This window comes from Sarcophilus harrisii, chromosome 1 (genome assembly GCF_902635505.1).
Source record: "Sarcophilus harrisii chromosome 1, mSarHar1.11, whole genome shotgun sequence".
In the NCBI taxonomy this organism is placed as follows: Eukaryota; Metazoa; Chordata; class Mammalia; order Dasyuromorphia; family Dasyuridae; genus Sarcophilus; species Sarcophilus harrisii.
Window position 1 is genome coordinate 706,112,488 of NC_045426.1, and position 25,132 is coordinate 706,137,619.

Consider the following 25,132-nt stretch of genomic DNA (forward strand, 5'->3'; position numbering starts at 1 on the left):
CCAGGTAGGCCATCACTCTCCATCTCCGCCTCTGCCTCTCTCCCTTTCCTCGCTCCCCCCACATCCTTCAGACTCAAATGGAGGGCAGAGCCGGGCAACAGGCCTCTCACCCTGAGCAGACCCAAAGCCAGACTACACTCTTCAGTCAGTCCAAACACAGGCCCATGACTTACGGGGTAGCCCGTCGCAGGGGTACCAAGAGATAATGACTTTTTGATAAGACACAGTCCCGGCCTATACTGATGAGGAAACAAGACACAAACACAGAAATCCAATATATCCAGAGCCAATTTCATTAGAGGTGCCACAAAGAAGTCCCAATAGTCATGGAGATGGACATGGGTCCCCCCTTCAGAGGGGTTCTCCTGGTCCATCCATCGACTGACAAACATTTGATGGGTTTCAAAAATCTAGATCAGGAAGAGACCCAAAGTCCAGAGGGGGAAACTGAGGTCTAGGAAGCGACTTGATTTCCCAGGAAGGATTATGGAGTCAGGACCTCAGAGGCCATCTTGTCCCATTATACAGAGAGGGAAGCAGACAGAGAAGGGAGAGCAATTAACCAGGAACAGCGGTAATGGGCCAGGCACTGTGCCAATGGCCGGGGATACAAAGAAAGGCAAAAATCGATCCTCCCTCAAGGAGCACTTAACACTGTACATACAGACAGAGGCAGGATAAGTTGGAGATGATCATCAGAGAGCAGGCGCTAGAATTCAGGGAGCTCTGGAAAGGTTTCCTAGAGAGTGCGGAATATCAACTGAGCTCTGAAGGAAGCTGGGAGGCAGACATAAGGAGGGAGGGCATTTCGGCATGGGGCACAGAGCCTGGAGATGGAGCCTCTTGGGCAGGAAACGGCAAAGAGACGAGTTTACTGGATGAGACCGAGTTGGATCAGAATCAGGGAAGAAGCATTATCTGTACTAGAGACAAAGATTTCTGGAATATACGCAAGGCGTTTGACAGGCCTGAAAAGAGCCTCGAGTAAAAGAATAGCAAATAGGACATGAAACTTGACTCAGCAGCAATTTGAGCACAGGAATGGCATAAAGCATGCCGAAGGGTAACTGTTAGTCTGTGAAGGTCGAGGTCTGCAGGAAGGGGAAATAGCAGGGGACTGTTCTGAGTCCAGGCAGGTGGTAACGAGGGCGTGCTACGGATAAACAAGGGACAGAAATGAGAATCACTGAGGTTGGAATGGGGAGTTCTCGATTCATTAGGAGATAGCTTGGGAAAGAATGCTGGATTGGGAGTCAGAGGTTCTCAATCTAATTCTTGGGTTTTCCCTGACTGGGTCACCTTGGACAAGTCCCTTCCTCTGGCCTCTGGCTTCAGTTTCCTCATCTGCCAGATGAAGCGGGAGAGCAACTAGACCCGGCCCATCATCTCCCAGAGAGGGAGGCTGGGGCCAAGGACTTCCCAGGGTCGCCCCAGCAGTCAGTGGCAGAATGGAGATGAAGGATGGGAGATGGTCCTCCCTCCCTCATCACCACTATTCCAGAGCACATCTCTGCCCTTTCCAAGAGTTATGGGAATTCAAAGCGGCAAGGGTCCTCAGAGGATCAGGTCCAAGCTCCTTACAATCCTCAGGAGGAAACTGAGGTACAGAGAGAAGCGACTTGTCCGACGTCGCCCAGCTAGCAAAGCATTAGCGAAGGGATTAGAACTCAGGATCTCGGGCTCTCAAACTTGGGCTGTCTCCATCAGAGGGAAGGGAAGGCTGGAAGAATTACATAGTCAAGGAAGCAGGTCCAGAAACTGGTCCATTCAGGACAAAAAGCAGGACCCAAGTTATACTAGGGAGTGTATACACACACACACACACACACACACACACACACACACACACCGACACGTACCCCCGAACACACATACACTGCTCCGTGGTGAAAAGAGAGTCGGAAGACCATCCAGGAAATGGTTTGGAATGGGAGTGGGGAGTGGGGCTTGCCCTGGAAGGGCTCCCAGAGAAGGAATCAGGCGATACCGGGGCACCTTGCTCTGTTCCTGACGGTGGGGATCAGGGATTGATACAGCTGTGGGAACGGGCTTCCTCCCCCAACTCCAGTCCTGCACGCCACTCTCTCCACTGCTCAACTCCCCCTCTATGTCTCCTTCCCCTCTAGGAGGGCCCTGCTATCTCTTAGGCTTCCCTGGGAGTGGGGGTAACTCCAGGAACTTGCTCTCTGTACCCCTCTGAGGCCTGTGGCTCCCAGAGCTGACAGAGGCCTCTCTGCTGCCTTTCTCCCACCCCCAGATCTCCTGTGGCCCCCCCGTCCCCATTCCTCACCCACTGCCCACCTCTAGGCCTCCCCTGTGATATAGGATACTCCCAGCATTTCCCGTGCCTCTAATCCTCAGGTAGGCCTGGCCTAGGACCAGCACTCAACCAACACAGCCTTTCTCCTTTGTTTATTATTACTAGTATTATTTTTTTTTTTTTTTTGGACCAAAGCTCCCCATGTCATCAGCAAAGAAAACTCCCTTCACTGATGCAAGTTAGCACCTATCCAGCACCTTCAGAGTCACCTGAAAAGTTCAATTATTTAGCCTGTATGACAGAGCAAAGCCTGGAACCCAGGACTCTCTGTCTCCCAAACTAGAGAGCTTTCTAGCCAGTCCTCCATGCTGCCGCTCAGTCTTATTATTCTCTTTGATCATATCTTAATATGAGTAACAGTTACCATTAAAACCATACAATTATGGTTTTAGAACTAGAAGGAACCTAAAAGGACATTGAGGCCCAAGAGAACATCCAGACCAACCCCCCTGATTTTATAAACACGGAGCCATGTCTTTCTGATCTGACCTGAGGCCGGCTCTCTCCATTAGGCCACACTGCCTTGGTTATAACAGTTATAATTGTTTCATAACATTGAAGTTGTGAACAATTGTTATTAAACGATACGGAAGCCTCTCATAATAATAGTACTCCTGAGGAGTTTTCGCTTTCCAGAGGGCCTCCGTCTCCGTTATGTCTTTTGATCCTCTTGCTAGCTCTGAGAGGAGACGGGGAGGAATGATTATCCCCAATTTACAAATAAGGCCCCAGTGGCCCCAAGAGGGAAACCTATGTTCCCAAGTCACTCAGTGACTCAGTGACAGTTGCAGAACTAAACCCTGATCTCCTGTCTACTATATTTCTCACCCGTGGCCCTCTCTCCCTTCTTAATGACCTCCTTACCCACTTCATTCCCCAATCACCCCCTCCCCAACATGCCTGATAGGTACCAGGGACCCTGGCCCCCGCCTGTCTACCTCTCCGCATGCCCCTTGTACCCCTGCCTGTGCCCAGCCTGCTGCTGGAGGACTGATGGAAGGGGGAGGCATGACAGGGGTGCATGGGGTTTGTGGGAAGAACAACTCCTCCCATCTCTGGTGCTTTGAGGTCTCCAAATCATTCTCCCCACAATGAACCTGTAAGGTACTTTTAAGATTATTATACCCATTTCACAGGGGAAAAAACTGAGGCTCAGGAAGGTTACCCAAGTAAGTAGACCCAGAACCCCAACCGGGTCTCCTGACTCCAGGTCTAGCAAGTCAGCCTCAGAAGAGGGAGCTAGGGCCAAGGTGGGACATTTAGGTTCATAAGGAGAACCAGCACTGATGCTTTGGAGGGATGCACCAATCAGAATCCACGAGCAGAGGTCCAATGGACCAAGACCTGTAGATATACCTGGCACTTTGTGCATTAAGAAAGATCTGCCCAAAAGGCCTCCTGAGGGGTGAGGATATTCCTGGTCTCCTGGGCAACCTTCTGGTGGCCAACATCAGCCTTACACAAAGCTCTAGAACTGTTAGACTCCAACCAGAAAGAGTCTCACAGACCAGCCCTGTTTTGCTCCTTCTTTTTACAAAGAAGTAAACTGAGGCCCTGGGAAGAAGTGACTCACCTACAACCACTCAAAGGGTTCATGAAGTGAACAACCCCCTTTATGTTGTTATGAGATAATATTTGTTGTAAAAAAAAAAAAATCTGGCACACAGTAGGCGCTTAATAAATACTTGCTCCTCGACTGCACCGGCTCCCCTCCCCCCAACATAATGGAAAGAGCTCTGGCTCTCAGGTCAGAGGATCTGGTTAAATCTCTGTTCTCTCCCTTGTCAACAGTGTAATTGTAGGAAGTCACTCCTGCCCTCCCCTATAAAATCATAGATTCTTCCATTTAGAGCTGGGACTCCTGGGCCATTTACCCCTTTCCTCCCTCCCCATTTTACAGATAAGGAAACTGAGGTCCCTTCCACCTCATGGAGCACCCATGGTGCTCTCTGTGTGACGTTAGATAAACCAATTCACACTCTGAAGAACTTGAGCTGTGTGCTTGTGGTAGAAGCCAGGGGAAGCTTCAGTTTCCTCCTCTGGAGTATGAAGGGCTTGGATCCAAGTTCTGGCCTGTTTGGGAAGGCCCTCCCTTTGCTGATCCACGCTAGAGCCGCTCCTTTGCCTCGTCCCCTCCCTGGGCCACGAAGGGCATTTTGAGGGAGCTCATTTTGCTATTTTGAGGGAGCCCTTGCCAGCCTTGGCCGATGCGCTGCCCGCTACCAGTGCGTCTGGGGCAGAGCTCAGGATGGGCCCCAGCGGAGCTCTGTGTGGTCTGGGGGCCCACCAGGTTCGCTCATGCCCCCGTGCCCTCTTCCATGTGCTGCCCGGGTCCTTTGTCCACCTGTCTGTGCACCGGGCCCTGGGCTGTGGCAGAATGCTGATGGAACCTGCCAGGGGTGCATGGCCTCGGATGGGGGGGAGCCAGGCCGGGCTTTGCCAGTCTCTTCCCCTGCCCCCATTTCTGACCCATCCTGGAATGGAACCGCCCCTCCCCCAGCCCGGGGACCCCCTTCACGGCTGTATCTGTCTCTTTCCTCCACAGGGGGAGGGTTTGCACCAACTACGCGAGGCTTTGAAGATTTTAGCAGAAAGGGTTTTAATCTTGGAAACAATGATTGGGCTCTATGGTGAGTAGAGACAGCCAGACTGACCAACTGCCTGCTCAGTGCAGGGCACGCCGAGGGAGAAAGGGATGTCCGGCTCTGAGGCACGCGGCTGGAGGTCCCCAGTGGGGCTCCGGGCCTGCCTGGGGCCCGGCACCTGGATGAGGGGAGGCGATCGGTGGCAGCCGGGGACGTGGGGCACCTCCCCATCATGGCACAGGTCTCTCTCCCCTGCCCCTATGTCTTGGACTGAAGGACCCAAGGGCCTCAAAGACAACAGGGAACTAGGTCCAACCTCTGGAGCTCTGTGGGTGATGGAGTCAGAGCCACAACTCTGGGTTCTTGTGAGTGATAGAGCCAGATCCTGGAGCTGCTGGGCTTTGTGGGTGACAGAAGCAGAGCCCACTACTCTAGAATTTTGTAAGTGATAGAGCCAGTTCCTGGAGCTGCTGGGCTTTGTGGTGACAGAAGCAGAGCTCACTACTCTAGAATTTTATAAGTGATAGAGCCAGATCCTGGAGTTGCTGGGCTTTGTGAAGGATAAAAGTGGAGTCCACTACTCTAGAATTTTGTAAGTGATAGAGCCAGATCCTGGAGCTGCTGGGTTTTGTGGGCAATAGAAGCAGAGCCCACTATGATAGAATTTTATGAGAGAACCAGATCCTAAAGCAGCAAGGTTTTGTGAGTGCTACAGAACTTTGTAGGATGACAGAAGCAGAGCCCATTACTCTATAACTTTTTAAGTGATAGAGCCAGATCCTGGAGCTGCAGGACTTTGTGGAGGACAAAAGTGGAGTCCACGACTCTAGAATTTTATAAGTGACAGACCTGGATCTGTAGGGTTCTGTGGAAGACAGAAGCAGAACCCAGTACTCTAGAATTTTATGAGAATCGGATCCTAAAGCGGCAAGGTTGGGGAGTGCTACGGGACTTTGTGGATGAGAGAAGTGGACTCTACTCCTCTAGCATTGTACGGATGACAGATCCTGAAGCCACGGGTCTTTATGGATGACAGAGCCAGTTTCTGGTAGTAGAGGGCTTTATAGATGCTAACATGATAGAACCACACTGTGAGTTACGGAACCGCTGGACTAGGAGATGGTAGGAAATCTTGCTGGTCCTCGGGGGATGATAACAGTTCTTATCTCTATAGAACCCTAATACCCATCAAGTGCTTTCCAGACATTGCTGGGGGAGCTCTTGGGTCCCCTTTTTCAGACAAGGCTCAGGGGAAGAAGTCACTCATCCAGGGCCTCAGAGTTAGTGTCTGGGGCCACAGACCTTCCAGATTCCAAGGGCAGCTTTCCGTCTGCTCCCAGGGGGCTCAGGGCCCTTGGGCCCAGGCATTGTGATCAAGAGGCTGGTCAGAGGCATGTCAGAAACCGGATTCCTTCTTTCCAAGCCCCTGCCTCGGGGCACTCCAGACAGGCCACATGCCTGGGAAGGTCCCGGGGGCCTGCGGAGGACCTAGCTCGTCTCTGTGTCCTTCCGGGAGCCCCATGGGCCACGGTCCCCCTGTCCTTCTGGGAGCCCTGTGGGCCACGGACCCATCTTTCCCTGGAATCGGGTGCAACCTTAAGAATGGGCCTTGTTTCCCAGAGGGAGCCTGTCTGTCAGGCTGCAGGGCCTGGATGAGGGTCAGTGCTAGGAGCCATTCTCCAGGCGGGCACAGCTGTGCGGTCCGGCGCTCGCAGCAGGAGGTCAGGGTACAGTTCCCGCCCCACTTTTCTGGGGGGCAGATGAGGCTCAGATTGGGGCCGATGTCACCAAGGCCGCAGAGACAGGCTTGAGGCGAAGCCCTGCAGGTGCCCACCCAGCATCCAGCACGTCCCAGTGTCTAGGGCCTCCCCCCATCCTCTCCCCAGCCCTGTGGAGGCCAGAGTGAGGACAGATTCGCACTCTCTGCTCTTCTCGATCTCCCATTAGGCCATTAGCTTACAAACCTTCCTACAGCATCAGCAGGCTCAGCTGGAGCTCCTGGCCAGACGGGTCACCCTGCTGGAAGCCATCATCTGGCCAGGTAACCCCACCTAGGGGCCAGGGGGGCACGGGGAGGGCCAAGGAGAGGGGCCGCCCCACTGGGAGAGCCCGCTGCAGGGAGCCACACACGGAGGCTTAGGGAGAACCTGCCCGTGCCCAGCCTGGGACAGGAGAGGAAGAGGAGAACCCAGAGGGATCCTGAAGAACAGGGGGTGTCAGGGCTGGAAGGGAGCTTAGAACAGGGGATGTCAAAGCTGGGGGGAGCCTTAGATAGAACAGGGGGTGTCAGGGCTCAGCAGGGGCTTAGAACAGGGAATGTCAGAGTTGAGAGGGAGCTTAGAACCGGGAATGTCAGGGCTGAGCTGGGCCTTAGAGCAGGGGATGTCAGGGCTGGGAGTACAGGAGCAAGTCTGTGATCCACCAGTCTAATTAAGAGCTCTGGAGCCAGACAGCAGGAAGTGCTCCCCATTTCAAAATCCCCAGCAAACAGCCAAGAACAGAATTTAGGCCTTCGCAGCCAATCCCAGAAGCCTTGGGCCCCCTTCCCTTTGGGAAGCTGGCCGAGCCCCCTTGCCTTCAGCAAGGGATGGGGAGGGCATTTTGGAAAGTCCCAGGAAGGCCTCCTGCCCCCAGACCCTCCCCCAACAGCTGATGATGGAGAAAGGCCTTTAACTCTCTGATTGGAGACCCACCGTGAAGGAGAAAACCTGCTGGATGGAGGGGCAGCGCCCAGGGAGGTCACATGGGAAGAAAATGAGTGTCTCAAGACCAAAGGGGGAGCGTTGGGCCATGGGACCCAGCCCGGGATGCAGGCTCTCTGGGAAGCAGCAAACTGGGCCCAGTGGCCCGGAAGGCGCCCGAGCCACCTTTGCCTGCAGGTGCTAGGCCAGGAATCAGATTCCCTCCTTGGGACGGAGTTTAAAGGATTCAGGGAAAATTCATTCCCTGTGGAGGAGTGGGATTATCTGGCTGTGAGGACAGCGGGGGCACGGTTTCTGTTTTCTCTTTTTTGCCTTAATGAATGCTGATTACATTCCTCCCCAGCTCTGACATCCCCTGTTCTAAGCCCCCTCCCAGCCCCGACATCCCCTGTTCTAAGCCCCCTCCCAGCCCTGACATTTTATGCTTTAAAGGCTCCTTTCTACATAAGTGATGAAGATGTTTTCTCCTTTTTATAAGTGAGGAAACTAAAGCTGAATGGTCAATACTGAATTTGCTCCCAGACTCGGAGATCTCTCCTTGGAAAGGCCTAAGAGCCCCCTCATCTTGCAGAGCAGGAAGCTGAGGCGCAAAGGTTTGAGCTTTGTGCCCACAGAGGAGCAGTGCTTTTGACTTGCACCCTGAGTTTCTTCCCAGTCCCTGGGAGCCCCAGAGCAAGAGTCCCCCTCCCCCAGCTTGGCAAAGATGCCCTGGGAGCCTCAGGTACCCTTCTGGCAGCCCCTTGGGGTGCAGGGACAGGGGCTCCCCAGCCGGTCCCAGAGCCCCTTGGCCTGCACTGCTCTGGGCAGCGAGAGGCTCCCCAGCCTCAGAGGGGCAGGTCGGGCCCAGAAGGGGCTTCCTGCACTTGCTCAGGCCTTCTGCCTGCATAGACGAGCCTGGCACAGTTAGGCCCTGACAGACACGTTCAGTACGTGAGGCTGGAGGCTCTGGCAGGCGAGACCCCCACACTGGGCCCCAAATGGATCCCGAGCCGGGATGTTCCCCCCGTGGGGCCCGGTCCTGGCCCAGCACAGGCCTGCGCCCAGGGAGGGTGCCCAGCTAAGACCCTGGATCGGCAGAGACCCCTGTCGCAGAATCTCAGGCCTAGAAAATTCAAAAGCCGGCAGCTCCTCCAGCCTGTGGCCCTCAGGGATCCCTCCGGCTTTTGCTCAAAGACTTCCCATGATGGGCAACTTGGGACCTTGCAGTTTGGTTCCTTGGGAAGTTTTCCCTGACACTGAGCCATGATGGGTCTGGTTCTGGTTCTGGTTCTGCTCTGCAGAGCCAGTAACCCTTCCTCTCTCCAGCCCCCTCACCCCCAGCTGCTGCGTCCCGGTCATTCACACAAGGGGCTGGGAGAGGGAACGGTCCGAATTCCCCGTGTCTCTGATGGGCCCTGATGGGCCAACCAGTACCAGGTCCGGGGCCTCCCAGGGGAGCCTGCTCTGGACCCCCGTGTCCCTCCTGCCTGGCCAGAGGCGAGTGGGGCTTCCGGCCAGAAGCAGAGCAGGAGCGTGGAGAAGCTCAGTTTTCTCAGCTATAAAACGGGGAGAGCCTTGGCTTTGACCTTCAGAGGTAGAGAACGAGGTGAGACAAGGACCTAGAGCCGGCAGGGTCGGTCCGGGCCCCTGCAGCCTGAAGCTCGCTGGAGGAAGTGTTTGGAGCTTGTGGGGCTCTGAGACCCTCCGAGGCTCCCACTGCCCCAAGGGCTCTCCCTGCTGGCTTCGGGTCTCCTTCCCCGGGGTACCCAGCCCAGGGGGCAGCTGGAGTAACCCTGCTTCTCTTGCCTTTCTCGGCAGAACCAGACCTTGGCTCGGGGGCAGGGCCCCCCATCGCTGGAGCCGGCGGCTTTCCTCGAGGCAAACGGGCGGGAGGAGCGGCTGCCTACCGCATCGTCTCCCGCCTCCTGGCCCAGGGGGGCGAGGACCGGAAGGACTGAGCCCGCTCTGCTTGGGCGGGACCCCTCCCCCCATGGACTTCTTCCAGGCGCTTCCCGGCCTGGGCCCCAGGGATGCGCTACCTATTTATTGGAGGGAGGGCGGGCGTCGCCGGGCACAGGAACCCAGGCAGCCCCCTGCCCACTCTGGGTGGCACCTGCGAGATTCTCCGGCCCTCAGGTGGGGGGAAGGCCAGGTCCTGGAGGGGCTCCCAGCTGGGCTCAAAGCTTCTCCCTCCCCCGGGCCCCGGTCCCAGCCCTCTGGCCTCGGTTCCACGTGTGGACGGGAGCTGGTCTCAGGAGCTTTCTGGACGGATTACAGCACGGGCCCTCACTGCATCCAGCCTCCCTCCCTCCAGCTTCACATAAACTGAGGCCAGGAAGTCGGGGCCAGGGGAGGACACAAGATCATGGGCCTGGAGCTAGGAGGAACCTCTGCTTCCCAGCTCTAACTCTCCTGCAGACGAGGAAGGGGCCGCTTGTCCAAAGTCCCCCAGCCTGCTCGGGGTGGCCCTTCCCCGCCTGTGGCCATCCGTGGGCCTCTTCTCGCCCTGAGCCCCCGCTGGTGACCGGGGCCTCCTGGCCCCACCAAGGTGCCGACCTCCCTCTCCCCCCCGCAGGGTACTTGTGGTGCTATGTTTCCCCCAAACTGCTCCTCTGGCAGGAGGGCCATGGGTCCGACCGGGCGGGGAGTTGGCGAGCCCGTGCTCCTCACATGCCCCGTCCGGTCCCTGGGCCCACAGGGGGAGGGCTGGCAGAGGGAAGCTCATGGCCAGCACAAGCTGGGGGATCGGCAATAAAGGTCCCTCCCAGTCCATGTGGTCCTCCTGGTGGGCAGGGGGAGGGAGGCTGCCGCCAGCGGGTGGGCCCTACTTGGGCGCGAAGGGCCACCCGGGAGCCCAGACTTCTAGTGTCCGTCCCCACTGCTGCCCCTGACCCAAAGGCCCTTCCCTAAGGAGGAGAGCCACTCAAAGCGGGCCCTGGGCAGTCACCAGAGGCAGGCTGGTGGGGGGCACTTCTGGGTTCTGCTCCCCTTCTAGACCCCCTCCACCCCTCACCCCCCCGGTGCCTCGTTCTCCAGCCCAGCTCTCCCTGGCACCCTCTTCGCTGTCAGGAGGGAAGGGACAGGGGAAGGGAAGCCCGCTGCCGTTCTGGGTCTGGGGTCCAGAGCCGCAGCAAGGGTGCCCACAGAGACTTCCCAAGGGAGCCCCTCCCTCCCCACGGGCCAGCGAGCCCCCTGCCAGGAACAAGCGGCGCCTTTCTTTCAAGATGAGATGGATTTATTCAGGAGGGGATGTTTGTGGGAATGGGAGCTGCTGGGAGCTGATGCGGCCGGCCTCCGAGAGCAGCTTCCCCAGGGCCCACTCACACACTCTCACTCACACTCTCTCACACGCTCGCTCACACCGCTGCTCGTTCTCAGTCCCGTGCAGCCTCTGGGACCCCCTTAGGGCCGAGCCGGCTCAGGTTTCTGGACAGGGGCCGGGTCGCCCTCCCTGGGAGCCTCACTCCTGCCCGCTGGGGTCACCTGGGCTGCATCGCCCACCTGCCCCTCCACCAGCAGCGAGACGGCCCCTTCCACGCGCCCTGTGGCCGCCAGCGCCACCACCGCCTGTTCCATGGAGAACCCCATGCGCTCCAGCTGCTGCAGCCTGCGGAGAGGGGGGCCGTCAGGTCCCGGGCCCGGGGCCCACCCCCGCCCGAGCCCCCGCCGCCTTACCTGAGGGAGGACACGGAGGACTTGGACAACCTCAGCTCCTCCGCGGCCCTGGGGGGCTCGTCCTGCAGGGAGGCCTGGATGGCGGCCTGCAGCAGCTCGTCGTTGCCGGGATCCCCCCGGCTCCAGAGTGGGCTCTCCAGAGGCAGGCTGGGAGCATCCCATGACGGGGATCCTTCAAAGATGGGGCCCCCAAACAGGGAGGGCCCGGTGCCCAGGCCCGGAGCGAGGGGGGCCGAGTCTGGGGGGGAGGGCCAGAGCCCTGGCACCCAGTTCCCCAGAGGTCCAGGATCCGAATGTCTGGAAGAGCAGGAGAGCGGTTACGGGGGAGGCTTGGCCCGCCCGGGCCCTCTGAGAGTCCCCCGGGCCAGGGCTCACCTCAGGCCAGCAGGGTGGACCACGGGCAGCTCCAGCAGGCTGCCCGGGGCCGGGATGAAGCACAGCAGGCAGCTCCCCTCCAGCGCCCGACAGAGGCCGGCCTTCTGCAGGGTTTGGAGCCGGCGCTCGGACAGCTCCAGTCGGCGGAAGAGCCCAGCAGAGTCTGTGTTGGCCCCGTGGGGAGAGGGGCGCCCGGTCAAGGGAAAACTCGTCCTCCTCCTCTGCCCCTGTGCCCGGGCTGCGGGGCCTCCCCACCCACCAACTGCTCTCTCGCCACCCGTGGGCCGGAGGAGCCGAGACCCTCTCCAGGCTTCCCCCTCCAGATCTCCCCCTTCTAAATCTCCTCTCCCAAGTCTCCCCCTCCAGGTCTCCCCCCTCCCATTATTCCTTCATCCCGCCCCACCCCCAGCACCCTCAACGCCAGGCTGCCCCCAGCAGTGCCCGGGGAAGTTCCCCAGCTGCCCGGCCCTCCCTGGGCCCCGACCCGACGCCCACCAAAAGATACAGGCCAGGCCCGTGAGCAGGCCGCAGAGCTGGAGGACGAAGGGGGGCTCGGAGCTCACCAGGTGCATCAGAGCCAGCAGCAGCAGGGGTGGGATCACCCCCCCAGGGAGGCGGGTGCGGCTCCGGTGCTGGGCCGCCAGCAGAGCCAGGTGGATGGGCGTGTAGCCGCAGCCCCTGCTCCCCGAGCCGGGCACCCCGAGGCCGGCCAGGAGCAGGTAGAGCAGCCCGGTGGCCAGCGCGCCCAGGGCCGAGGCGTGGATGTAGCGCACGGTGCCCAGCTGGCTCTCCTGGTACCAGCCCAAGGTGGGGAAGAGGAGCAGACTCAGCAGCAAGGCCGGCAGGGCCGTGTGGCCCAGCGGGAAGGTCAGCAGCCGGTACACTGCCAGGACAGGAGGCAAAGAGTTCATGAGAAGAGTCCCACCCAGTCACTTAGGGAGCACCTGCTAGGGACCAAACTTGGAAAACTCACCCTTCTCAAGAAGCTTACTGTCTACTGGGGGAGCCAACATACAATACAGATATGTTTTTTTAAAAATCAACATTTATTAAGCACCTGCTGTGTGCCAGGCAATGGGCCAAGAGCTGGGTAAATAAAGATAAAAAATAGAACAATTCCCCTTCTCACGAAGCTTACAATCTGCTGAGGGGCGCCAACATACCCATATCCAGATATATTTTTTAAAAAAATCACCAGCCTTTATTAGCACTTACTGTGTGCCAAGCACTGTGTCAAGAGCTAGATAAAAAAAGACAAAAAATAGAACAATTCCCCTTCTCAAGAAGCTTACAGTCTACTGGGGGAGCCAATATACAATATAGATATGTTTTTTTAAAAACCCAGCATTTATTAAGCACCTACTGTATGTCAGGCACTAGGCCAAGAGCTGAATAAATAAAGATAAAAAATAGAACAATTCCCATTCTCAAGAAGCTTACAGCCTATTGGGGTAGCCAACATACAATATATATATATCAGCATTTATTAAGCACCTACTGTGTATCAGGCACTGGGCCAAGAGCTGGGTAAATAAAGATAAAAAATAGAACAATTCTTCTCAAGAAGCTTACAATCTGCTGAGGGGAGCCAACATACCCATATACAGATATATTAAAAAAAATACCAGCCTTTATTAAGCACCTACTGTGTGCCAAGCACTGTATCAAGAGCTAAGAAAAGACAAAAAATAGTAATTTTTATAAACATATCTTTTAAAATATCACCAGCATTTATTAAGCACCTACTCTGTGCCAAGAGCTAGGTAAAGATAAAAAAAAAATAAAACAATTCCCCTTCTCAAGAAGCTTATGGGTGGAGCCAACATTCCCATATAAGCATGTTCCAAACATACAATCAATCAGCATTGATTAAGCACCTACTCCATGCCAGACCCAGAGCCACACACACATAAAAACGAAATACTAACAATACTTAGCATATATAATATTGGGTTTTAAAGTGTTTCACAAATAGTAACTCATTCAATCCCAGCAACTCTGGCGTTTTTTATTATTGCCATTTTCCAGCTGAGGAAACTGAGGCAGTAGCAATCAGTACCTTGCCCATAGTCTGAAGTAGGATTTGTCCTCAGGTTTCCAGAGCTCCATCATCTAATCTTGATGCCTAAACAATCCCTTCTCTCAAAGAGAGAGGACATTCAAACAGAGAAGACAATGAGTGTATCTAGGGATGAATAAATATCTGGTAATTAAAAACAAAAGGCCGGTAGGCAGTGCCACAGTACACGGAGCGCCAGGCCTGGAGCCAGGGGGAGCCTCAGAGAGTAAATGTGTGCCCCTGGGCAAGTCCCTTCATCCCGTGTGCCTCAGTTTCCCCACCTGTGAAATGAGCTGGAGATGGATTTAGCGGACCCCTCCAGGATCTCTGCCAAAAGATCCCCCAATAGAGTCATGCACGTGGCTGAAAATGACCCAACAATTAAAAGGCAGAGTAGTTTGGGGGAGAGGACCCCAGCCATCAACAGGAACAGGAGGAAGTAGTGCTCAAGACACAGTCAGTGCAAAGGTGTGGAGGCCAGAGAGAAAGGATGTGCACATAAAACAAAGGCCAGGGGAGCCGAAAGCTGGGCAAGGGGAGAGTCAGAAGGGGCTGGAGCCCTGTGGGAGAATCTCTCAGAGGAAGGACTTGGGCCAGTGAAGGATACAGAGGAGGAGGCCTGAGCCAAGGGAGTCCAAGGGGCAAGACAGGTTAAGGAAGGACGGGAGGGCAGCCTAGGTCAAGCTCTGCACCCAGCAGGCACTTGGCGAATGAATAAGTGAACAAGCGAACGGATGGATGAAAAAGTCAATGAATGAACAAATGCACAAACAAATGGATGAACAAGCAACCAAATGAATGAATGGATGAACAAGAGAAAGAATTAACAAACAAATAAAAAAATGAACAAGCAAATGAATGGATGGATGGATGGATGGATGGATGAATCAATGAATGAACAAATGGATGAACAAGTGAATGAATGAAAAAATGAATGGATGAAAAGATGAACAAGTGAACAAATGAATATATGGATGGACAAGCAAATGAATGAATAAATACATGGATGAACAAAAGACCAAATAAATGAACGGATGAATAAGCGAATGAACAAACAAATGAATGAATGAATGAATGAATGAATAAGCAAATAAATGAACGAATGATTAGGCCAGTTCCAGGCCTAAGCTGGAGACACATTTTATAGTAGGAGTGATTTAGATCACAAATGCTAACTTAATGACCCTCCTTCCCCCAAAACACAGCCTTTCTTCCTCTTAGTCTTTATTAGATGCTGTGTCCAAAAACAATACCAGTCTCCAAGCTGGAGGGGATCCCTCTGAGTTAGAAGCTTCTCTTCACTGTCCCTGACATGCCTCTGCTTGAATCCCTGCAGTGATGGGGAGCTCCCTCCCTCCTCTTTGGGACAGTTGTCCCTGCTGAAGCAGCAGCTTGGGAGAGTAGGAGAGCTGCCTCCGTGTCCATGATGTGTGGGCCCCTGGGAGAATCCAATTCTAAGATTTTCAGTGGAGAGAGGAGGCTGGTCTGCATGGACAGAGGGAGTTTCCTCTCCAGGGAGTTCTCCAAGTCAATGAAATCCAAGTTCCAGCCCCTTTGAGGCACTTCACCTGCCTGCCTCAGTTTCCTCCTCTGTACAATCCCAGCACCTCCTTCCCAAGGTTGTGAGGATCAAATAAAACAATATCTGTCAAATGCTTGGTGCAGTGCCTAGTAGGAGGCACAGAAGGGTTAGCTATTATCATCATCATCTTCCAAGGATCAGGAAATTTTCTGACATGAGCTCAAGCTTTGCCCTTAGCAAGGTCCCTCCCCTTCTCCCCCAGGGCCAGGCAGAAAATCCTTCCAAGATCTCAGCCTTCTCTAGGCAAAACATTCCCAGTTCCTCCAAATGGCCTCTCCACGGTACAATTGGACTGTGAGCTCCTTAAGGGCGAGGTCTGTTTTGGCTTTCTTTATATCAACGGCATTTAGTAGGGTAGCAGATATATAGTTAGTCCAACAAACTTTAATTGACTGACAAAGTAAAAGGCTGTCTCTCCTTTCTATTAACAATCGAAAGAATGTATATTGTAGAGGACTTTCTTTGGGACTTAGTTGCCAAATGTCTATTATATCAAAACAATGTATTAATAGTTTGTTTCTTAGTAAAATAAAATATATACTTTAAAAAATAATCTGTCTTTACAGAGCTAGATCAAATGTTAACAAAATGTATTTGAAGAAACAAAAAAAAAAATCTAGAATATCAAGGGAAAAAATTAAAAAGGAAATGATGTGAATCCCATCCTGCTCTTTTGTCAGCTCTGACTAGGTTTTCTAAGACTGTCTGGTTAGCATAAACTTAGTGGGAAAGGGAGCTTCCCAGACTGTCTTATTACCACAGTTAAAGCACCATAAAATGCTCAGACTGCCTTGTAAGCATCTTTAAGATACTACAATGGAACCCAGGCTTTCCCAGATTGCCCTTGTTTGTCTCTTCAAAGCAGTCTCAACATCTCAATATACAGCCTTGTTCCTCCTTTATTTCTCCTCCTCCCCTGAGACTTTCCAAGTTATGATGTCAAACCCATGAGGTTATATTTCCCCTATAAAATATCCACTCAGGGTGAAGAGCTTTACTCATTCTTTTTTTAGCACTAAGCCCATTATACACATCCTCCATTTAATGGCTTCTTCCTGGTTAATTGTGAGCTCCACTAGGGAACTTATCTTTTCCCTTGTTAATTCACATAATAAATAGCAAACCCGATTTGTGATGGATGTTTTGTTATAGTTGCCTCATGTCGCCAGCTTTTATATAATCTTTTACAATCAACTGCTCTCCCGAATATATATTTACCACTCCTAGTGCCTATTTTTACCTCTTGAGAAGGAATAAAGGGGAAGGAGGAAGCACTTCCAGAACTCAAAGATATTATAAAGCAGAATCATCAAAATCATTGCTATTGGTTAAAAAATAAAGATCGATCAATGGAACAGATAAGACAAAGGAAAATTAGAAATAATTATATTCAGTAACCCACTTTGATAAAGTGGGAAAACAAATTATTTAAGAAAGAATTTTCTATTTAATATGAACATTTGGTAAGTAATTCTGAAACAGAGAAAACTAGACATCAGTCTGGCAGAAATTAAGCTCAGACATAAGATGAATTTTAAAAGGATAGTTGACTCAAAGAGCAAAGATGATGCCATTAAAAAAAAAAAAAAAAAAAAAAAAAAAAAAAAAAAAAAGCCCAGAAGATAAGCAGATCATTGTCCTTCCATAACTATGGGTAGATTTTTTTTTAAACAAACAAAATTTTTTTTTATTGTACTTAGTTTTCCTCACCAGCCTCAGCTTATTCTGAGTTTTAAAACTCCTTAGAATATTCTTATAGTCATTCTCTGCTACCTGTCCTTGCTTCCATATTCCCTACAAAGGAGACATACTCTTAATCAAACAAGGGAAAGAGGCAATTAAAAAGACGAAAAAGAGATGATTCTAATTGAATGTAATTATAAATCTTCTAAACAAGCAAAATTAGTTAATCTAAGAGAAGAGAAGCAGTCACATTGGGGGGAAACATATTTGCCTCAAAATTCTCAGAAAAGAACTGGATGTCGAAAATATATAGACAACTAACAAAAAATATGTAAGATCAAGAGTCATGCCCCAAGTGATAAGGAGTCAAAGGATATGAATGGTTCTCAAAAGAAAAACTGCAAACTATTAACAACCACTTAGGAAAAAATGTTCCACATTTTGTTAAAATCCTAAGATTTCACCTTATAACAGAAAAATGGCAGAGCTGACAAAAGATGGGCATAGTCAATCTCGGAGATGTTGAAGGAAGGCAGGGATATGCTAATAAAGGAGAATGAGGGTGCTTTCATCATAGAGGGAATTTGCAGGGTCCTTACCGATTTGGGGGGATTGGGATTTTACTGACAAGATAATAGTCCCAGGAACGTGGCTTCCCTTTGTTCAGGATAAGGTTGACAATGGGAATACAGTAGGCTCGGTTAGAGTTCACATCATTCCCAAGAAGTGTACCACATCGATGTCTCTATGTGGTCAGTGTGACTGCTGCTAGTGACCTATCCCCAACTCACTTCTTAGTAAAATAAAATATATAATTTAAAAAATAATCTGTGTCTTTACAGAGTTAGATCAAATGTTAACAAAATTTTCCATTGTGACTTCTCTGAGAGTCTGTGTCCTGAGAAACCAAATTCCCTAGGCTGTAAAAATTATGTGTAAAATAAAAGTTCTGAAGCCAAAAGTCCTGATGGCCTCCCATAAGTATATGAGTTTAGTAGACCTTGTGACATAGAGACATGGCATTGTATCATGAATCAGAACCAGAGTTCAAATTCTGTCTTTGCTATTATCTAGTCAATTCTTCTTAAATTGTGGGCCGAGACCAGTCACGGATCTGCATGTGTAGGTCTTGAAAAATTTGTAAACAGTAAAATGTAATGACTAAAATCAAATGCATAATTAAACTCAGGTGTTTCTGGAAGTGTTTGTCCAAATTTCATCATGTGACTTCACTGCAGTCTTGGTTCTGAACACACAACATGGATGCTTTGCATTGCACATGGATGAATGCTACCAGAAACACCTTGGCTCAGATTAGAGATGGGGTCATATAAATGAATCAGGTAAAAAGGGATTAGAAGTAGAAAATGTTTAAGAAGCCCTGATCTAGATGACCTAGCTTGCTCTTTGTAAAACAAGGAGATCTAGGGTTAGGGCCTGTGAAGCTTTTCCTGCATCTGTAACTCTTGGGCTTAATTCAACACATGTATCCACCTGAAAAAATGAGCATTAAACAAAAAAGGAAAAAAGAACGTATTGTAATTTCAAATTTAATCCTATATTACATCATTTATGTATATTACATGTATATAGTATAAATACATATGTGTACATGTATATATATATGTAAGATATATGTAATATAAAATTATATACAATATACATGTATTTAATTTCATTTTCTATCATGTATGGTTTAATTATGTGTATATATTATATATACATATATTATCTATTATGTATATATTTTACATTATGTATGTATTGGTCTACATTGGCTTTTATTTATAATTTTGTTTTATTTTATATAATAATGGTTTTGTATTTTATAATTATATATCTTATATATTTTTTTACATTTTATTTATAAAAATGGGACTGTTTATCTGAATTTCACTGATTATGTGTGTGTGCTGACACATAAAATTTTCTCTCTATATATATATATTGTATTCAATTTTCTGTGTACATGTTGTTTCCTTACATTCAAAAGAATGTAAGTTTCTCAGGTAGAGCCTGTTTCCTTTTTGTCTACCCAGAGACTGTTTACATACAATAGACATTCATTTTGCCAATTCAAAAAAAAGGCCTAATTAATGGATGAAAGGAAAATATGTAAAGTATATAATTTTCAGAAAACAATGAAAATTTCATGTTATATATTTTGTATTTAACTTTCTGAGTAATAGATAAATCCATAAATCTGATTTAACAGGAGAAGAAAATCAAACTGATTGTATCAAAAACAAAAAAGGAGAAGTCACAATTGAAGAATAATAAAGGAAATTATTTAAAACTATTTTGCCCAACTATATGCTAGCAAAACTGATAACTTGTAGGAAAAGGACAAATATATAACAAAACTGATAATAGAGAAAATGAATGCTTACAAAATTATAAGACATAAAAAAAAAGAAAAGAAAAAATAGCCTATTTAAATAACCAGCATTAGAAAAAGAATTTGAACTCATAAATGAACTCCCAAAGGAAAAAAAACTCAAGGACCTAATGGATTTACAAGTGAATTCTATCATATATTCAAAGAACAAGTGATTTCAATATACACAAACTGTTTGCAATGACAAGAAAAGGTATCCTTCTCATTTCTTTCTATAATATAAATATAGTCTTGATATCTAAACCAGGGAGAGATAAAGAAGAAGGAAAAAATAATAATGTAGACCAATATCTCTAATGAACCTTGATGCAAAAATGTTAAATAAAATGTTAGAAAATAAATTCAACAACATATAAGAAATTTACACTATGACATGTTGGGTTTGTACTAAGAATGGTTTAACATAAAGAAGACTATAAACATAATAATAGTAATATTAATGATACAATTATATCAAATGCTAAAAGGCTTCTGACAAATCCAGCATCTTTTTCTATTAAAAAAAAACCCTAGAAAGCATAGGAATAAATGAACCTTTCCTTAATATAGCAAATAATATCCATCTAAAACCAAGAGCAAAATCAATGCTAAATCCCTACTTATATGAGGAACTATGTACGAAGTGCTGAGGATACAAAAAGAAGTAAAATTCAGAACCTATCCGTAGGGAGTTTACAATCTAATGAGGGAGACAACATGTAAATAAATATATACAAGGCAAGGTATAAACAGAATAAATAGAAAATAATTAATAGAGGAGAGTTACTAGAATTAAGAAGGGTTAGAGAAGGCTTCCAGAAAAAGGTGGGATCTTAGTTGGGACTTAAAGGAAACAGGAATGTCAATAAAATAAAGTCAACAAAAGTGATATGTAATGGAGGAAAGTTAGAGACCTTTCCAATAAAATCTGAGGTAAAATGATATTCCTCATCCTCACCACTACTATTTAACATAGCATTAAAAAGACTAGCTGTAGCAATAAACCAAGAATGAAAAATTAAGAGAATTAGCATAGGGAAAGAGTAAATAAAATCATCATTTTTTACAATGACTTACTTAGAAAATCCTAAAAAATTAGCTTTTTAAAATTCAAGCAATTAATAAACTCAGCAAAGTTTTAGGATATAAAAAAATAAGTCACTATAAATCATTAGTATGCCTATTTGTTACCAACAAAATTCAAAAGAAGATAGTTAAAAAGAGAAATTCCATATATAACTAATAACCATAAAATAACTATAAAAGCTATAAAATATTTAGGAGTATATCTACAAAGATGCTCCCAGGAACTATGTGACTCCAACTATAAAACACTCTTTTCAGGAATACAAACCAAAAGATAAGGTCAAAATGGGTTCAGGATCTAGGCATAAAGAATGAGATCATAAATAAATTGGAAGAGCATAGGATAGTTTACCTCTCAGACCTGTGGAAGAGGAAGGAATTTAAGACTAAAGAAGAACTAGAGATCACTATTGACTACAAAATTGAAAATTTTGATTATATCAAATTGAAAAGTTTTTGCACAAACAAAACTAATGCAGGAATACAGACCAAAATCATTTTAGAAACATTCATCACTCATAGTTAGGTCAAATCATTACGATAAAAATGATAAGACTACCTAAATTAATTTATTCATCCATACCAAACTACCAAAATAATAATACTATAACAATAACAACAAAATAATAATAGCTAACTAGCACGTATATAATGCCAACTATGCCCCAAGTATTGTGCTTTACAAATGGAATCTTATTTGATTCTTATTTGATCCTCATTTGAGCCTAGAAGCAGGTGGTACTATTATCCCCATTTTACAGGTGAGAAAAATGACTTTTCCAAAGTCACAAAACTAGTAAATATGTATGATTGGATTTGAATTCAGATCTTCCTGACCACTAACTACCTAGCTAATGTAAATATTATAACAGAATTTATATGAGGTCAAGAATCTCAAGGGTAATAACAAAAAAAAAAAAGGGGGGGGGAATATGTGGGTCCATCATGCCATACTATAAAGCAGTATTCATTAAAACAGCATGGTATTGTTAAAAAAAAAAATAAAATAAAAAATAGATCATTTGGAAATAAGGTATACAACATAATGAAACAAACAAATAAACACAAGAGCATAGTTTTTGATAAACCTAAAGATTCTACTTACTAAGGGAAGGACTCAGCTGATTTGACAGAAAGTGCTGGGAAAACTAGACAGCAATCTGGCAGAAATTAGTTTTAGACCAACACTTAACACCATACAACAAGATAAGCTCCAAATGGAGCTTATATTCAGTTATACATAGTTATACACAGTTGTTTGCATGTTGTCTCCCCCATTAGACTGTAAGCCCCTTTACAGCAGGGATTCTTTAATGGTACACATTGACCAAAAAAAAAAAAAAAAATTGGTTAAAAGATATAAAAAGGTCATTTTTCAAAGGAAGAAATCCAAATTATCAACAATATGATAAATAATCTAAATCTCTAACAATCAGAAAATGCACACTGAAACTGATCTGAGATTCCTATTCACGTCCATCAGATTGGCAATGATACCCCTAAAAAGGAAAATGACAACTGCTGGTGTCACTAAGGGAATAAAAGGTACACTAATGCACTGTTGTTGAAGTTATGAACTGGTCCAGCCATTCTGAAAAGCAATTTAGAACTATGCCCCCAGATTCCTAATTCTGTATGGCCTCTGACTCCGGTTTATCATTACTAGGTCTATACCATAAGGAGATCGAAGAAATTAGAAAAAATACCTCTTGGTCCTTTTACGGACAAAAGATAGACATCTGATGATATATAAAAGATACAGATAAATGTAGATTTACATATATTTGCGTTAAGTTTGTATACATGTTCTTAGTACATATGATATATATTTGTATATACATTAATGTGGACAAAAATATTTATAATGGTTCCTTTTAGTAGTGGCAAAGAACTGGAAACAAAAGGGGTGATCTCCCCATTGGAGAATGGCTAACCAAAATGAATGCAGTGAAATATCGCTATGCCAAGAAAAAAGGATGAAAAGGGCAATTTGAGAGGAGATGAACCAATACAGAAAAAAGAGAACAATTTGTCCAATGACAATATAAAGAAAATCAAGTTTGAAAAACTTAAAAACTCAGATCACTGTAATGAAAAAGCATGAGTGTATTGGACTTCTCCTCTTATTGGGGAGGGAGGGAAGGGGGGAGAGAGAAAGGGAAAGGGAGAGGGAGGAAGAGAGAGAGAGAAAGACAGAGAGAGATGGAGGAAGAGAGGGAAGGAGAGGAGGAGGAAAAGAAGGAGAGAGGATGAATTGGGGGGGAAGAGAGGGAGAGAGAGGGGAAGAAAGAAGAGAGAGACAGAGATGGAGGAAGAAGGGGAAGGAGAGGAGGAAAAGGAGAGAGGGTGAATGGGGAGAAAGAGAGAGAGAGAGAGAGAAAGAGAGAGAGAGAGAGAGATTGATTTTCAGGTATGGCAAAGGCCAGGATTTGTTTTGCAGAGCTAAACATGCTTACGATGAGGATTTTATTTTAGGGTGATTCTGGTTGCTGTTGTTGTTCAGTGTGGGAAGGGCGGACTACTTGCAAAAATAAATTTATTTTCAAAAATCATTCACATGTACATGTTTCCCCCAGTTCCATGAGCTCCTTGAGGAAGGAATTGGGTTATTTTTGTCTTTGCCTCCCCAGCACCTAGCTCAGGGCCTCACCCCAATAACTGCTCAATTTAATTGAATACCACAGCCCAGAAAAGATTTCCTCAGACCCCAAACCAGTGCATGACAGAACCAGGCCCACGGGCCTGCTCGCTGGGTTCCTTTCCTTCCTCTAAAGCCCGCGCCTTTCTCTCCAAGGCAGGGCCAGGGATACTCAGGGGGAGCCGCCCGCCCAGAGGGAGACCCAGGTTCTCACCCTGCCAGTGTCCGAGCAGCAGGTCTAGGTCCAGGGCCAGGCTTGGGCCAGCCCCCAACACCCACAGACAGCAGAGCAGCAGCAGCAGGAGAGAAGAGGCCAGAGGCAGCCCTCGGACCATCTGGATCACTGGGACCCTCCGTTCTCGGCCGGCGGCCATGGCGCCCGGACCCCGGCTGGGTGCGGGGAGCGCAGGCGGGGCCCCCTAGTCTGGAAGTTCAGAGCCCAGCAGATCCCGGGGCTGGCTGCTGGGAGCAAAGGAAGCAACAACTCTCAGTCCCAGAGCTCGGGGCAGCAGCACCCCCTCCTCCCCGGCCAGGCCAGGTGCCCCGGTGCCCTCCTTTCTAAGATGAGGGATAAGGAGATGCCTTGTAGGAAGCTGGGCCTCGTGGATGGTAGGATGGAGAACTGGAAGAGGCCTCAAAGGTCATGGGGCCCAAGCCCCTGCAGCCACAGCCATCTCCGCAGCCCCCCCAAAGGCAGACCCCCCCCATTCCCAGCAGATGATGTCCCTCAGATTCAGGGCTCAGAAGAAAGCCGGCTCAACGCCCTCACTTTGCAGGGGGCAAAAGAGGGGGAGGTTCCCTCGGTGCCCCAGAAACCAAAGGGCCCCGTGGTCTCGGGCAGGAAACGCCCCGGGGATCCCGTCGGAAGCTCCATCTCCTTGGGAACAGGGACAAGCCTGTGGGGGTGTTCCTGACCCAGGAACCCTGGGGACGAGGGACCAGAGCTCCCCTTTCTCGGGGACGGGAATGATGGGAAGCTGGCCGGGAAGGGAGGAGAGCACAAGGACCCCCAAAGAGACTGTCCCCCCCAAAACTGGGACCAAACCAAATCCCGGGGGGCCAGGAGGGGGGAGTCTGGGGGCCCGATACAGGGGAGGGAGCCCCAAAGAGACTGTCCCCCCCAAAACTGGGACCAAACCAAATCCCGGGGGGCCAGGAGGGGGGAGTCTGGGGGCCCGATACAGGGGAGGGAGCCCCAAACAGACGGCCCCCACCCCAAAACTGGGACCAAACCAAATCCCGGGGGGCCAGGAGGGGGAGTCTGACAGGAGGAGCCCGAGAGGTCCCAATGGACTAAACAGGGCCAGGAGGGGGGAGTCTGGGGCCCAGACAGGAGGGAGCCCAGAGACGGCCCCCACCCCAAAACTGGGACTAAACCAAATCCCGGGGGGCCAGGAGGGGGGAGTCTGGGGGCCCGATACAGGGGAGGGAGCCCCAAAGAGACGGCCCCCACCCCAAAACTGGGACTAAACCAAATCCCGGGGGGCCAGGAGGGGGAAGTCTGGGGCCCTGAACAGGGAGGGAGCCCAACAGACGGCCCCCACCCCAAAACTAGAGCCAAACCAAATCCTGGGGCCAGGAGGGGGGAGTCTGGGGGCCCGATACAGGGGAGGGAGCCCCAAACAGACTGTCCCCCCCAAAACTGGGACCAAACCAAATCCCGGGGGGCCAGGAGGGGGGAGTCTGGGGGCCCGATACAGGGGAGGGAGCCCCAAACAGACTGTCCCCCCCAAAACTGGGACGAGACCAAATCCCGGGGGGCCAGGAGGGGGGAGTCTGGGGGCCCGATACAGGGGAGGGAGCCCCAAAGAGACGGCCCCCACCCCAAAACTGGGACCAAACCAAATCCCGGGGGGCCAGGAGGGGGGAGTCTGGGGGCCCGATACAGGGGAGGGAGCCCCAAAGAGACGGCCCCCCACCCCAAAACTAGAGCCAAACCAAATCCCGGGGGGCCAGGAGGGGGCCCGGGAGGGGGGAGTCTGGAGCCCCCATGCGGGGGAGGGAGCCCCACTGTCCCCGCCGCCAATCTGGGGGGCCCGGGGCGGGGGGGGGGTCTGAGGCCCCCAGCACC

General features: G+C 49.4%; 2 protein-coding genes across 11 annotated transcripts in view; one reads left to right on the forward strand and one right to left on the reverse strand.

Moving 5' to 3' along the window:
* EMID1 (EMI domain containing 1) overlaps positions 1-10,351 on the forward strand; it is a 60,314-nt gene extending 49,963 nt beyond the window's left edge. The window contains exons 15-16 of one of the 3 annotated variants that reach the window (XM_031948846.1): positions 4,866-4,950; positions 9,405-10,351. In XM_031948846.1, the coding sequence (XP_031804706.1) occupies positions 4,866-4,950; positions 9,405-9,544 (225 nt within the window). In that variant the 3' untranslated portion in view covers positions 9,545-10,351. Of the gene's footprint in view, positions 1-4,865; positions 4,951-6,852; positions 6,947-9,404 lie in introns of those variants that run through there. The other 2 variants (XM_031948845.1, XM_031948847.1) reach the window with 2 other exon arrangements.
* The window catches only part of RHBDD3 (rhomboid domain containing 3), a 34,646-nt gene that overhangs the window by 1,378 nt on the left and 8,136 nt on the right, over positions 1-25,132 (reverse strand). For 4 of the 8 annotated variants that reach the window (XM_031948859.1, XM_031948855.1, XM_031948858.1 and 1 more), the window contains exons 2-6: positions 23,276-23,523; positions 12,142-12,519; positions 11,637-11,799; positions 11,262-11,558; positions 10,804-11,193 (exon numbers count right to left, since the gene is read on the reverse strand). In XM_031948859.1, coding sequence (XP_031804719.1) covers positions 10,989-11,193; positions 11,262-11,558; positions 11,637-11,799; positions 12,142-12,519; positions 23,276-23,435 — 1,203 coding nt within the window. In that variant the 5' untranslated portion in view covers positions 23,436-23,523 and the 3' untranslated portion in view covers positions 10,804-10,988. Of the gene's footprint in view, positions 1-10,803; positions 11,194-11,261; positions 11,559-11,636; positions 11,800-12,141; positions 12,520-23,275; positions 23,524-25,132 lie in introns of those variants that run through there. The other 4 variants (XM_031948857.1, XM_031948856.1, XM_031948854.1 and 1 more) reach the window with 2 other exon arrangements.